We start from the raw sequence: 12,694 nt of genomic DNA on the forward strand, positions 1-12,694 counted from the left end.
CGACTTAACTGGCTCGGCATCTACTCGCCCCCTTCCTCCCACCATGACAACTTTATAGACTATAAGTTCCTTTCCTCTGCCCCACATGGAAATCTGGGTCGGGCTCCATTTCCCTCCCTCTGGTCAATCTCCGATTCAACTACTCCTTCTGGATTTTCCGCTGGAACGAGTCCGAGGTCGACCCCAACCACCTCGACCAGGACCACAACCCCCTCCCCGGCACCGCCCACCTGCTCGCCACCTCAGATGATGAGCTTAGCTTCGAATCGGGTCGTGTTCCGGATCAGATCCACCTCGCTTACATGGACGAAGATGACGAGATGCGGGTCATGTTCGTGACGCCAGACGGTGCCGGAGAAGAAGAGGGTTTGCTATGGTGACGTCGTCGTCGTCGGATGGGTTTGCTGGGATTGGGTTAGCAGTTGGGTTACTGGGTTTGTGGTGGAGGAAGAAGAGGGCTACGGGAGAGACAAGGGTAGAAGAGAGGGAGGTAGACAATGTAATTAATGAAAAATAAGATGGGTATTGGTGTCCAAAAAAATATAATTTTGTGTCCCACGGGATGGAAAAACCCGTTCCAGGGGGGAGGGGGAACCAAAATCTAACCCATTTTTGTTCCGTGGGACACGCGTTCCACATAATTTTAGCTCACCAAACGTGGGACGGAACGCGTCCGTCCCACTCTGTTTCGTCCAATCCCACGTACCAAACGCACCCCTAAGGAATACAAATTTTAATTCTATTCAAAGGAATACAAGTTTTAATTGAAAAGAATAATTAGAATCAAATTTAATCTAAAATTTACACAATCACACTTAAATTGTTTAAGAAGTTTACAACACATTCTTATATATTAATATTGTTGTTGCACACAAGTAGAATTATTTAGCTGTAATTATACCAGCTATGTATCGGAATACTGATATTTTTCTCTCCAACAATGTTTAGAGCATTCCACTTCTTGTTACGTTAAGAAAACATATAATTCTTCACATATAATAATGGCCAAAATTTGAATGAGAAATAGAGTGTCTTTAATTAGTTTGTGTATACGTACGATACTTTAGTAAATTTACCTATACATTAATCAGTAACATTAACCTTAACAACGATTTTATGTTAATTTTTTTTTACCAATGAGTACTACTACACATTCCAAGAATTTTTTCCCAACTCTTGCATATAGAGTAGTTTCAACACCAAGTCTTACATAATTTTTTAATTTCACAAATTCTGCGTTATGTAAAAGAGTTGGCATAAGAGTTACAATAATAAACAAATAATTAACCCACTTCAAAAATTAAGATGACAATCTTTTCAAAAACTAAATAAATTTGACGACGTATGATTTATTGCATTTTGAATTTGAATTATCTTTCTTTCTTTTTGTACGTACTTTAGATTATGTATTAAACAAAATAATATGTACGACCATAGCTTTAAAAAAAAAAAAAAAAAAACACATGCACCACCATTCTCATGTATTCCAGGACATGTATGCTACGACCATCGCTAGAAGAAGTATACGCACGACCAAGCATGCCCAAAGGGAAAAAGTATAAAGTATAACCCTACGTGTTCCAAAAAAAAAAAAAAAAACAATAAAAAGGCGGCCGGAAAATCTGGCTATATAAGTCACTTCACTGGTGGTGGAGGCCAGCAATGTCAGGCTGTTCGATTCTTTGTCATAATTCTGAACTTCTGAGTCTCTTAGTCAGAGAGAAATAGAGAGAGGGGTTTTCCGGTGCAACAGAGATGGTGGTGGGGCGAGACATCGACGATCTGCCGAAGAACGACGCCAACTACACGGCATTAACGCCGCTGTGGTTTCTGGATAGAGCAGCTCTGGTGCACCCCACCAGAACATCCGTGATCCACGGATCGATTCGCTACACGTGGCAGCAGACTTACCAGCGGTGCCGCCGTTTGGCCTCCGCTCTCGCCAAGCGCTCCATCGGCCTCGGCACCACGGTAACTTAAACCTTAATTATTAGTTCTGTCATCCATTTGACCTGAGTGCTAAATTTGTTTGATTTTTAAATTTTAGATTTTATTTTTTGTATTATAAATTTTATATTTTTATAATTTTCTTGTCGAATTTATGGAAATGGGAAATGGAAAAGCGTTATCTTTCTCCTGTTTAATTGGTATTTATGGAAATGAAATTGCAGTCGGAAATTGTGTATTTGATGAAGCATTTAAGATCTCTGTTTGGTTTATTTATCCAAAAATGGTACTGTGTTGGGCTCGGTTCAAAGGCGCTTATGCAAAGTGCTTTTTATAAACATGACGGAATTTTGTTAAAGGTCCATGCTTTAAGCACTTGGAAGTGCTTCCTGCTAAACACTTCTCCACAAAGTGTTTCTACGACTCAGAAGCACTTTTAAGTTTTTCTGCCAAAAGTAGTCACAAGTGTTTTTGTAGTCGTTAGAAAGCACTTTGAGGCCTTCGAAAAGCAATTCGAAAGAGTAGATTGTTTGGAATTTAGCTTGTTACCTTTTTATCGTGACACTTGAACCAACACATGTACTTATGTACCCACATTCGGCAGAAATAAGTGCTGCTCTTGACGATTGCTTTCTTGTTTTGTTATGTTTCACATTCAAAAGCTCAATTTCTTTGTGTGTTGCCTTGGATTTATCCCTGTGTACCTCATATTTATATAATCCCCTTGCTTTTGGTTTTGTACCGACTGTCCGTTCTGCCTTTTGTCATTGTATTTATTTAATGGATTTCAATTGGTTTAACTTTGTTTTGTACTTGAATATTCAATGTTGCTGAGAAGAAACTTATAGACACTTGTGGCAATGGTTTCCGTATGTCTTTCCCATGGTAGAGTCCATTTCTCGAACTGCCCATTTTTAAACTAACTTCAAGTAACTTTATCGACCCAAAAACGATCCTTCCAAACAGCATTGGTTTTCCTTAGAAAGAAAGGGAAAAAAATAATCTCCCATGTCGATATGGAATCCAGTTAGAGAACAAAGAAAGACTAGTATTGTCCGTCTTTAACTTCAATTGGACAATTCGAAGATCCAATAACTTACCTGTGGTCCTGTAGAAAAAAATACCTATTTCTACTCCAGATGCATGCGAAGAACTATAATATGAAATACAAATGCATCATGACCCTGGTCATTTGCAATGAATTGCTTTGGTAACATCTCCTTTCTCCTCTAAAATGCAGATGGGTATTAGCTTTCACCATCATTTCTTCTTTTTTAATCTTGTCCTTCCTGTTTTATGATCATATTTTGTTGAGATAATGGCCTTTTTGATATGTTGTCTTGCTTTTTTATCACCCCACTTCCGCGGCTGATAATTATGGTCTCTGCCCCATGCTAGTTATTGGGGCTTCTTGAAGTTCCTTTTTAGTTGTTGATATTCTATCAAGAGATATTTTGTACTTGCAAATTCATAATGGTATCCTTTTCATGGACTTAATTCACTTTTGACTAGCATGGAAGCATGGTTCTTTTGTTTCTTTGGTTACCAAATTTTCGTTTTTCATCGTATCGTAATACTTGGATTTCTTAAAGGAATTCATTGTAATCTCTGAAACCATAAATCACACCTCTTTAAAATCTCAGATCAATTTTTTAGGTACCTTACGTATTGTATTATACTCTTGCATGGGATCTCACCATCAGCTTCTGCTATATGCTTCTTGTGTTGTGTTGGAGCTTGTTGATTGGCACATCACTTTTCATATATTGAAACAGGTATCGGTAATAGCACCAAATGTGCCAGCCCTCTTTGAAGCTCACTTTGGAGTTCCAATGGCAGGAGCTGTATTAAACACTGTCAATGTTCGTCTAAATGCGGCGACTATTGCTTTCCTTCTTGGTCATTCATCGTCTGTAGTTGTGATGGTGGATCAAGAATTTTTTCCCTTGGCAGAGGAAGCTTTGAAGATCTGGTCAGAGAAAAGCAAAGGCCATTACAAGCCTCCACTCTTAATTGTCATAGGTGATGAAAGTTGTGATCCTATGGCACTAAAAAGTGCCGTGGGAAGAGGTGCCATTGAATATGAGACATTCTTGGAAACTGGTGACCCTGAGTTTGCTTGGAAACAACCAGAGGATGAGTGGCAGAGCATTGCTCTGGGTTATACTTCTGGCACAACAGCCAGCCCTAAGGGGGTGGTTTTGCATCACCGTGGGGCTTATCTGATGGCTTTGAGTGGTCCTCTTATATGGGGGATGACTGAAGGAGCTGTATATTTGTGGACTCTACCCATGTTCCATTGCAATGGTTGGTGTTTCACTTGGTCACTTGCAGCTCTTTGTGGGACAAACATATGCCTTCGACAGGTAAATTTCTTATATATGTAGTTACTAAAGCTGTACGTTTAGTTCAGCATATTAACTAGTTTTGTTATTCTCCCATGAATTTTTCAGTGTTAAAGCTTATATTGCATTCTATGTAGTCATTACCGCATCTTTAGAATATAGAAGGCCATCATATGCATGCGACTGTTGAATCCTCGTGCACAGAATGGCACGGTACGAACTTGTTGGCCCCAAGTACCATAGTGACCCTGATTCCCCGAGTAAATATTAAGACCCCAATACAACATGCTCTGTGGAGCTCGTATGTACTTTCTGCAGTTTGGCAACAAGCTGCAGTTAAAGTAGCGTCAAGTTTTACATGCGTCATAAATCTATAATGTTCAGCCAACATTTTATGTTTGGTTGCACCCCTCTTAAGCTTCAGAACTGAGCCTCACATTTTCTTTCTCAAATTCTAAAATTTCTCTGTAAGTTGATGTTGGATTTATTTGGAGGTTAATTATTTTAGTATACAGTTCAGATATTTGCTATCTTTTCATTTAGTTTTCCCTGGTTGATTCGCTTAGACGTCCATGCCCACACTGCCCTTTGTTGATTTTCATAGGTTACAGCAAAGGCAGTCTATTCAGCGATAGCTGAGCATGGCGTGACTCACTTTTGTGCTGCACCCGTGGTACTCAACACTTTGGTCAATGCTTCCCCGGAGGAGACTATCCTTCCTCTCCCTCATGTTGTACAGGTGATGACAGCTGGTGCTGCTCCTCCACCTTCTATTCTCTTTGCTATGTCCCAAAAGGGCTTCCGAGTGACGCACACTTATGGCCTATCAGAAACTTATGGCCCCTCCACAGTATGTGCGTGGAAGCATGAGTGGGACTCACTCCCCCCTGTAAAACAAGCGCGACTTAATGCACGCCAAGGTGTTCGGTACATTGGCATGGAGGGGGTAGATGTTTTCAACCCTGAGACTATGCAACCTGTTCCTGCAGATGGAGCTACCATGGGAGAGATAATGTTGAGGGGCAATCTTGTGATGAAGGGGTATTTAAAGAACCCAAAGGTGAATGAGGAAGTTTTTGCCAACGGGTGGTTTCATTCTGGGGATCTTGCAGTGAAGCATCCAGATGGCTATATCGAAATCAGAGACAGATCAAAGGATATTATCATCTCTGGTGGTGAGAACATCAGTAGCGTGGAGGTCGAGAACACTCTATATCAACACCCAGCCATATTCGAGGTATCAGTGGTTGCAAGGTCACATGAGAAGTGGGGTGAAACTCCTTGTGCTTTTGTGACATTGAAGCCGGGTGTCGACAGTTCTGATGAGAAGCATCTGGCAGAAGATATAATGAAGTTCTGCCGGTCCAAGCTGCCTGCTTATTTTGTTCCGAGATCCGTGGTATTTGGACCGTTGCCAAAGACCGCTACCGGGAAGATACAGAAGCATTTGCTGAGGGCCAAGGCCAAAGAGCTGGGATCTGTCTCTATGAGTAAGTTATAACTGCATTGTATTCGCCATTGTATAAAAGGCTAATAACAGCTTGAGTCGTATTCAGTGCCTAGCTAGGTTCTCTTGCTCTTCTGTCATTTTTCTTTTGGTAAAAAGCGGGTGTAAGATTAAGCGACGAGAAGAGCGAAGGTCCAACATTCGCCTTCTCGGGATTTAATGTGTGACCTAAGTTCTCTTATACAGATTACAGAACTATGAAAAATATATTGAGATTCTCTCAAAGCTTTACTCACGGTGTTTGATTTGTTGTTGCCGTATCTGAGGTAATCACCTATATTGACCTAGTCTTAAGTTAATACCATTTTTCAAATGTCTGATTGATTCAAAGGAACAAAAAAGGAGGATGTGACGATTTGGTAAATTATCCAGTTTAGTATTGGTCTCAAGAACTAAATGATGTGATAATTGTTAGGTCAATTCCTTTTAAGGTCCATTATTAGGTTTGATCCCAGCCTTTGAGACATATTAATGACAATTGCTTATTAACGTAACCAAGTTAGCTATATCAGTGTGTTTTCAAGATTCAATTTCGAACCTAACTTCTTCTCCGCTACCCTCTAGCTAATAAATAAAAAAAGATAATTGCTTGGATATATAAAAAGAAAATTAAACAAATCTAGAGGTAAGGGTACAAGCCTTAGTAAAGTGTGTATAATGTGAAGACTTGCATGAAATAAAGATGCTAAGCTGTTCCAGACTACTACCATATAGAAAACTTTAAACATGTTACATCGTATTATGGTCCGATGTCACGTTAATATCTCGAGGATGTAACTAAGTCCTTCATCTATTCGGGAGTCCCGCTCCAAATCTATTTATTCAACTCTACATCAATTGAGAAATTATAAGGGTTTTTGGTCACTTGGAAGTATGTGACTTTCAATTGTTAAATATCTCTAAAGTTCTACAATTGGAACAAAACCAATTTTATAACTTTAAGGATGTTCCGCGATTATTACTTAGGTGTGGTTAAAAGATATTATTTATTGACGTATTTATCCTTAATCAATGTTGTATTTCTTAAATAGGATTTCTTGGGCGTTAAATATTTTATTTCTTCGTATTTTTGTACTTATAAACAATTATAACTATGTGTAGGCGTATTTTCTTATGATGGGACCAAGAAAAAGTATAACGTATTATGAAGTTTATTCCAATGCATAACTGGTCCCAAGTTGGAATAGAAAATTTTTACGACTTTAAGGAGGTTGTTCAATTATAGAGTTTTACTTTAAAGAGATTTTACTCTATATGGAATCGTATCTCATTAACAACTAGGAATCCTTCACTCGCACAACTAGTGGTGGGCACTTGGGATCGAATCAAACCACATCGAACGGTTTGGTTTTTGTGGTTTTGAAATGATTTCAGTTTGAAATCAAACCGAAATTTGAAATAAGGTTTGGTTTGGGTTTATAATATATGGAATCAAACCACATATATACATATATATATATATATATATATATATATATAATTAATTTAATTAGCAAATTAGGTGTTGTGATGTAATTGGTTATTTGGTGGAGTACATAGATGGATTTGGATTTAGATACTTGAATTTTAGCATAGGTTATTGGTTTGTGGGATTTGTTTTTCCTTTTGATTTTGAAGAAAATTCAAAAGGGATTTCCTTGAATTTTAGCATGGTGGTTATCAATTTTGGTTTTACTTACTGCAAGGTGTTCTTCTCTCCAATTTGAAGGTCAAAACAAACTTGAAAAACTACCCCAAACCAAAACAGGCCTATAAAACAAGCCAAATTTTTTAACAGGACTATAAGTTTGGCCAAAACCATTTGAAACCGAGCCAAAACCAAATGGTTCGGTTTCATTGTTGTTCCCACTGTTAAACCAAATTGTACCGAACCACAACAAATTTCAATTTCGATTTTAGTTTTATTCCATAACCAACCGCACCAAACCGTTCTCACCACTAATCACAACTCAAATATATGTTTTAATTTGACCAAAATCAATTCATGTTCCATGACACGACTACATCTTTTTAGAATAGGAATGTTTTATTGTATATCAATTGTATTAGAATTCCTTCCCTTTATGGGATTCCTAAATTAATTGTGATTAGGGTTGTACAAGTATATATATTTATAAACATTGAAGTATTCATAAATTCTAAGTTGGTATCAGAGTAGGCTACTCTCTCGACATTTCCTAGGCCCTAGTTATTAGGCTCGAATAAGCTTCCTTAAGTTTGGCTTTCAAAAATTTGCACTAGCTCCAGCTTAAGGGTATCAAAAATTTGCACTAGCTCCAGCTTAAGGGTATTGATTGAATGATTAGGCTCAAATATTAGTGTTGGCTCCAATGACTGAATATTGACTAGGCCTTTGAAAAGATTGGCGTTGGCTCTAGTGACTGAATACCGACCGATTAGGCTTTCTATTTGATTGATGTTAGCTCCGGTATAATGACTTGACCAGTTCCTGACGTGATAATTGGTTTTCCCTTGTGACCCTATGTGGGGCCACTCATGAAGGAGCGCGTTGGATAATAGGATCTCATATTGGGTATATTACAAAAACATACACAATTAACATGTAGGAGATTCCACTATTAAGGGTAATATTGTAAATACACTATCAAGGGATAATACTTAGAGGTTAAGGAAAGTTGTTAGTTGTTATGATTTAGTCTACACAACTTGTATATATACTTTTAGATTGTAATCTTATTCAATAGAGTGAAATAAAAATATATTTTCTCAATATGGTATCACTCGCCCTCGTCCGACGACTTCTCTCTTCGATCTCCAATCTTCCCGCTTCTCTGCTACTCCGATCTTGTTGCTCTTCTCTGCTTGATCGCCTTCTCTGATTGATCCTCTTCTCTGCATCTCTGATCATGGCTCCTGCCGTCTCTTCCTCTACGGCATCGGATTCTCCAATTCTTCCACCGTCTGAAGCTTCAAACCCTAATTCTTCGAATTCTACCTCAATTACCATACAGAACATTGGATCTATGGTTCCGATTAAGCTTACCACTACCAATTACCTGACATGGAGTGCTCTTTTTGCTCCAATTTTTCGTCACCACAATCTCACCGGTCTGATTGACGGTTCTTCGCCGGCGCCGCCTCAATTTCTCATTGACTCCTCCGGCAATCGTAGTCTTAATCCTGCGTATGTTGCTTGGTTTGAGAATGATCAAAACATTCTCATCTGGATTAATTCAACTCTCTCGGAATCCCTAATTCCTTATACTGTTGGAGTTTCCTCGGCTCGAGAAATATGGGCCAAATTGGAATCTCGCCTTGCTGCTGCCTCGCATTATCACATCCACGAACTTAGATCTCATCTTCGAAGTCTCACCAAAGGAGATCTCACAGCCGCTTAATATCTTCAACGCACTGAGGAAATTGCTGATGCTCTTGCTAGTGCTGGTGCTCCAGTTGAAGATTCAGAATTGATCTCTGTCATTCTACATGGCTTACCTCCTGAATTTGACTCGTTTATGGATGCCATTCAGTTTCATCTTGGTTCAACTACTATTGATGAACTCCATGGTTTGCTTCTTAGCAAAGAGATCCAACTGACCAATCGCAAGCAAAGTACACCGGTGTCTTCCTTTTAGGCCTACAACATCTCCACTGGTCTTCTTCCTCTGCCTGTTCCTTCTATTTCTCAAGGCTATGTTTGATAGGAGCATATTTATGCGCCTTAGTTAGTTAGTTCTTATGCATTTATGTTGTGTTTTCTTAGTTAAATTAGTCTTTTAAGGTATTTTCATGTGTTTTCAGGTTTTAGAGACAAAGTGAGCAAAAGGATGCAATTTGGAGCATTTTGGAGCAAAATTGGGTTAGAATGGAGTTCATGCACATGAAGCACAAGGGATGGACGAATTTGAGGGATTGATGAAGCTAGGAAGGCGTTTCAAAGTTGAAGAATTGAAGATACAAAGTTTCCTAGTTGAAGTAGGAAAGGGCTTACATGAAGGATTCCTAATCAATATAGGAGTCCTAATTGAAGATGGATTCCTAGACGAATGAAGTTTCCTACTCAAGCAAGTATTCCTACATGAAGAAGAAGAATTAAAGCCAAAGAATCAGCTCAAGAGAAGGATCTTATCCAAAACCTCATCCATAACCTTATCTTAGCTTATCTTATCCAAACAAACCTTATCCTATCTTATCTTATCCTAATCCTAAATTATCCACATTCCAGCCACTTAGGAGGGTTTCTAACTAGATTAGGATGCTTAAAATGGGATTTCTAGAAGACCTAATCCTTTCCTACAAAGGTGCCACACCTTATCCCTTGTTTTTCTAGAAATCAGCCACAAAATAACCTTTCTAGAAGGCCTTATCCCTTCTCCTACAAAAGTGACGCCCCAAACCTTTCTAGGACTCCTAGAAACCTGATTATTCCTTTCCCCCTTGGTTTCTAAAAGCCTTAGCCTTTTCCTTCAAGGATTGTGTGTTATTATCCTATACAAATTAGGCTTTTAAATCCTTTTCCTTTGCTACATAGGGGCTGCGAATTTCAGCCTATAAATACCACCCTTTGCTGCACCATTTTGTCACCATCCTCTACCATATTTTCACTACACCATTCACCCAAACATACCTTGTGTGCCGTGAGTTTGCAAGGAGAAGAAGGAAGACAACTTGGAGCCGTGCATGCCATTCAAGGAGCTTGGATTGTGGAGCGTTTCTAGGTGTTTTCTATCTTTGTTTTAATGTTTAAATTTATTTATCTTTGTTTATTTGCGAGTATGAGGAACTAAACCCCCCTTGGCTAGGGGGGATTCGAAACCATGATTATGCTTGCTATATGATTTGATTACTTCTAATTGTGTTTCATAAGTTGTGATTTCAATTTGCTTATCTATGTGAATTAAAACTTATTCTTGTATGTTGATTGAGGGTCGACACTTAGTTTGCATGCATGAATTTGATGCTAGGATATAAGGGAATTTCACTTAATCGTTATGAACTTATATTCACAAGTAGTAAAGGTTGTTGATCACAATCATGTTAAGTAAACTCTTGGCATAAGTTTCATGCAATCATAGTAACAAGTGCTTCGTCAATGCTTATGGTTTTCATAGAACTTAATGATTCTTGCTTGTATCTCTATTATGCAATCATGTAGGGGACTTGTGGGGAATGTTTTGGGTTGTCATATGCAATCATCCAATTCAATAACATTAGGAAAATCTGAAGGTTAATTTAAGCGGACCTAATTAACTTGGGGCGTTGGGGATTCATGGTTTATTGAAAAGCAATTAGAGATCGTTTTATATGCAAGTGTGACATGTGTGGAGATGAACCCCTTAGCTAGCCTTCCATCCATCCATTTAAACCAAATTCGTTTTAGAGTCTTTTCAATTTACAAAGTTTTGTTTTGTTTTCAAAATTCGTCCAAAATCAATCCCCCTTTAGTTTTAAGTGTCATATTAGTTAGAAACCCATTTAGTTTGTGTTTTTAGGTGTCTTGAGTCAAGTTTAAACCAATTTTCGTCCAAATTCTTCCCTAGTGTCCAAAACTGCCCAGAAAGTGGTTTTAAGGCAGTTTTGAGTGTTTTTGGGCTGTTTTGAGTCTTTTGGTTTGTTTTAGTGTTTTAAAGTTTAGTTTTACATTCTTTGAGTCTAGTTAGTGTTTTAAACTTGTTTTTACGTTTTTGAGTCAAGTCCAAGTGATTTTGCAATCCCTCCTAATCCCCGGCCTAAAATGATCCCTACTTACATACTTGCTACAATTGATAAAAAGAGGGTTAATTTGAGTGTCAACATAATTTTCACATCAATGTTGCTCAGCAGTCGTTCTCTTCTCACAATCAAAATCGTGGACTGGATCGCAACTTTACTTGAGGCAACCACAATTATCGTGGCACTTTCAGGCAGAACAACAATCAGCGATTCTCCACTTTCAATCGAGGCAATAATCAGCGTTCAAATAGGGGAACTCGGCAAAATTTTTCATCAAACAGGAAACTTTCTTGTCAAATATGTCGTCAATTTGACCATGAAGCTTGTCACTGTCCTCATTGCATGGACCCTCACTATAATGGGAAGTCATCCTAAACTGCGTTGGTTGCCAACACCTCCAACTCCTCTTCTCCATGGATTGTCGACTCTGGAGCCACTTCTCATATGACCAACAACTATGCCACTCTCCAGAATCCTGAAGCCTACACAGGACCTGAACAAATGTATATTGGTGATGGCAAAGGTTTGCCTATCACTCACACTGGCTCTTCTTCTATTACAACTTCACATAGTAATTTTGCACTAAAAAATGTTTTATTTGTGCTTGATCTGAAGCATAATCTCCTATCTGCAAATCAATTTCTTATTGATAATAAATGCTCTATGCATCTTTATCCCTCTCACTTTACTGTGAATAATCTTTCTTCGGGGAGGATGCGTTTTAAAGGTCCTATTCAGCATGGTTTCTATCCATTTTATCCTTCTTCTCAGCATGGTGACAAGCATACAACTCTTACTACTACTCCAAAAGCTTCCAGGACTCTGTGGCATGGATGGTTGGGCCATCCTTCAGTCAAGATTTTAAATAAGCTAGCTTCTCAATGTTGTATCTCTATGTTCCAACATAAGACTTCTTCTTTTTGCTCAGCCTGTGCATTAGGAAAGTGTTCTAGATTGCCATTTGTATCCACTACATGTACTACCACGAAACCATTAGAACTCATTCATACATATGTTTGGGGACCCTCACCTATAGCTTCTCAGGATGGTTTCAGGTACTATGTCATATTTGTGGATGATTTTACTCGATAATGTTGGTTCTACCCTCTGAGATACAAATCTGATGTACTATCAGTCTTCATGCAATATAAATCTTTGGTTGAAAATACTCTGTGCACCAAAATTATTACCTTGAGATCTGATTCTGGTGGTGAATACATGA

The 12,694-nt window shown here is 38.5% G+C and overlaps 1 protein-coding gene across 1 annotated transcript; it reads left to right on the top strand.

The window, feature by feature from the left end:
* The first annotated feature begins 1,587 nt into the window (after nt 1-1,587).
* LOC126596975 (acetate--CoA ligase CCL3-like) lies at nt 1,588-6,034 on the top strand. Its single transcript, XM_050263702.1, has 3 exons — nt 1,588-1,971; nt 3,723-4,313; nt 4,897-6,034. Exons 1-3 carry the CDS (start codon nt 1,756-1,758, stop codon nt 5,791-5,793), a joined length of 1,704 nt encoding a protein of 567 aa, XP_050119659.1. The 5' UTR covers nt 1,588-1,755; the 3' UTR covers nt 5,794-6,034.
* The last annotated feature ends 6,660 nt before the right edge of the window (nt 6,035-12,694 follow it).

This window comes from Malus sylvestris, chromosome 13 (assembly GCF_916048215.2).
Source record: "Malus sylvestris chromosome 13, drMalSylv7.2, whole genome shotgun sequence".
NCBI classification, from domain to species: Eukaryota; Viridiplantae; Streptophyta; class Magnoliopsida; order Rosales; family Rosaceae; genus Malus; species Malus sylvestris.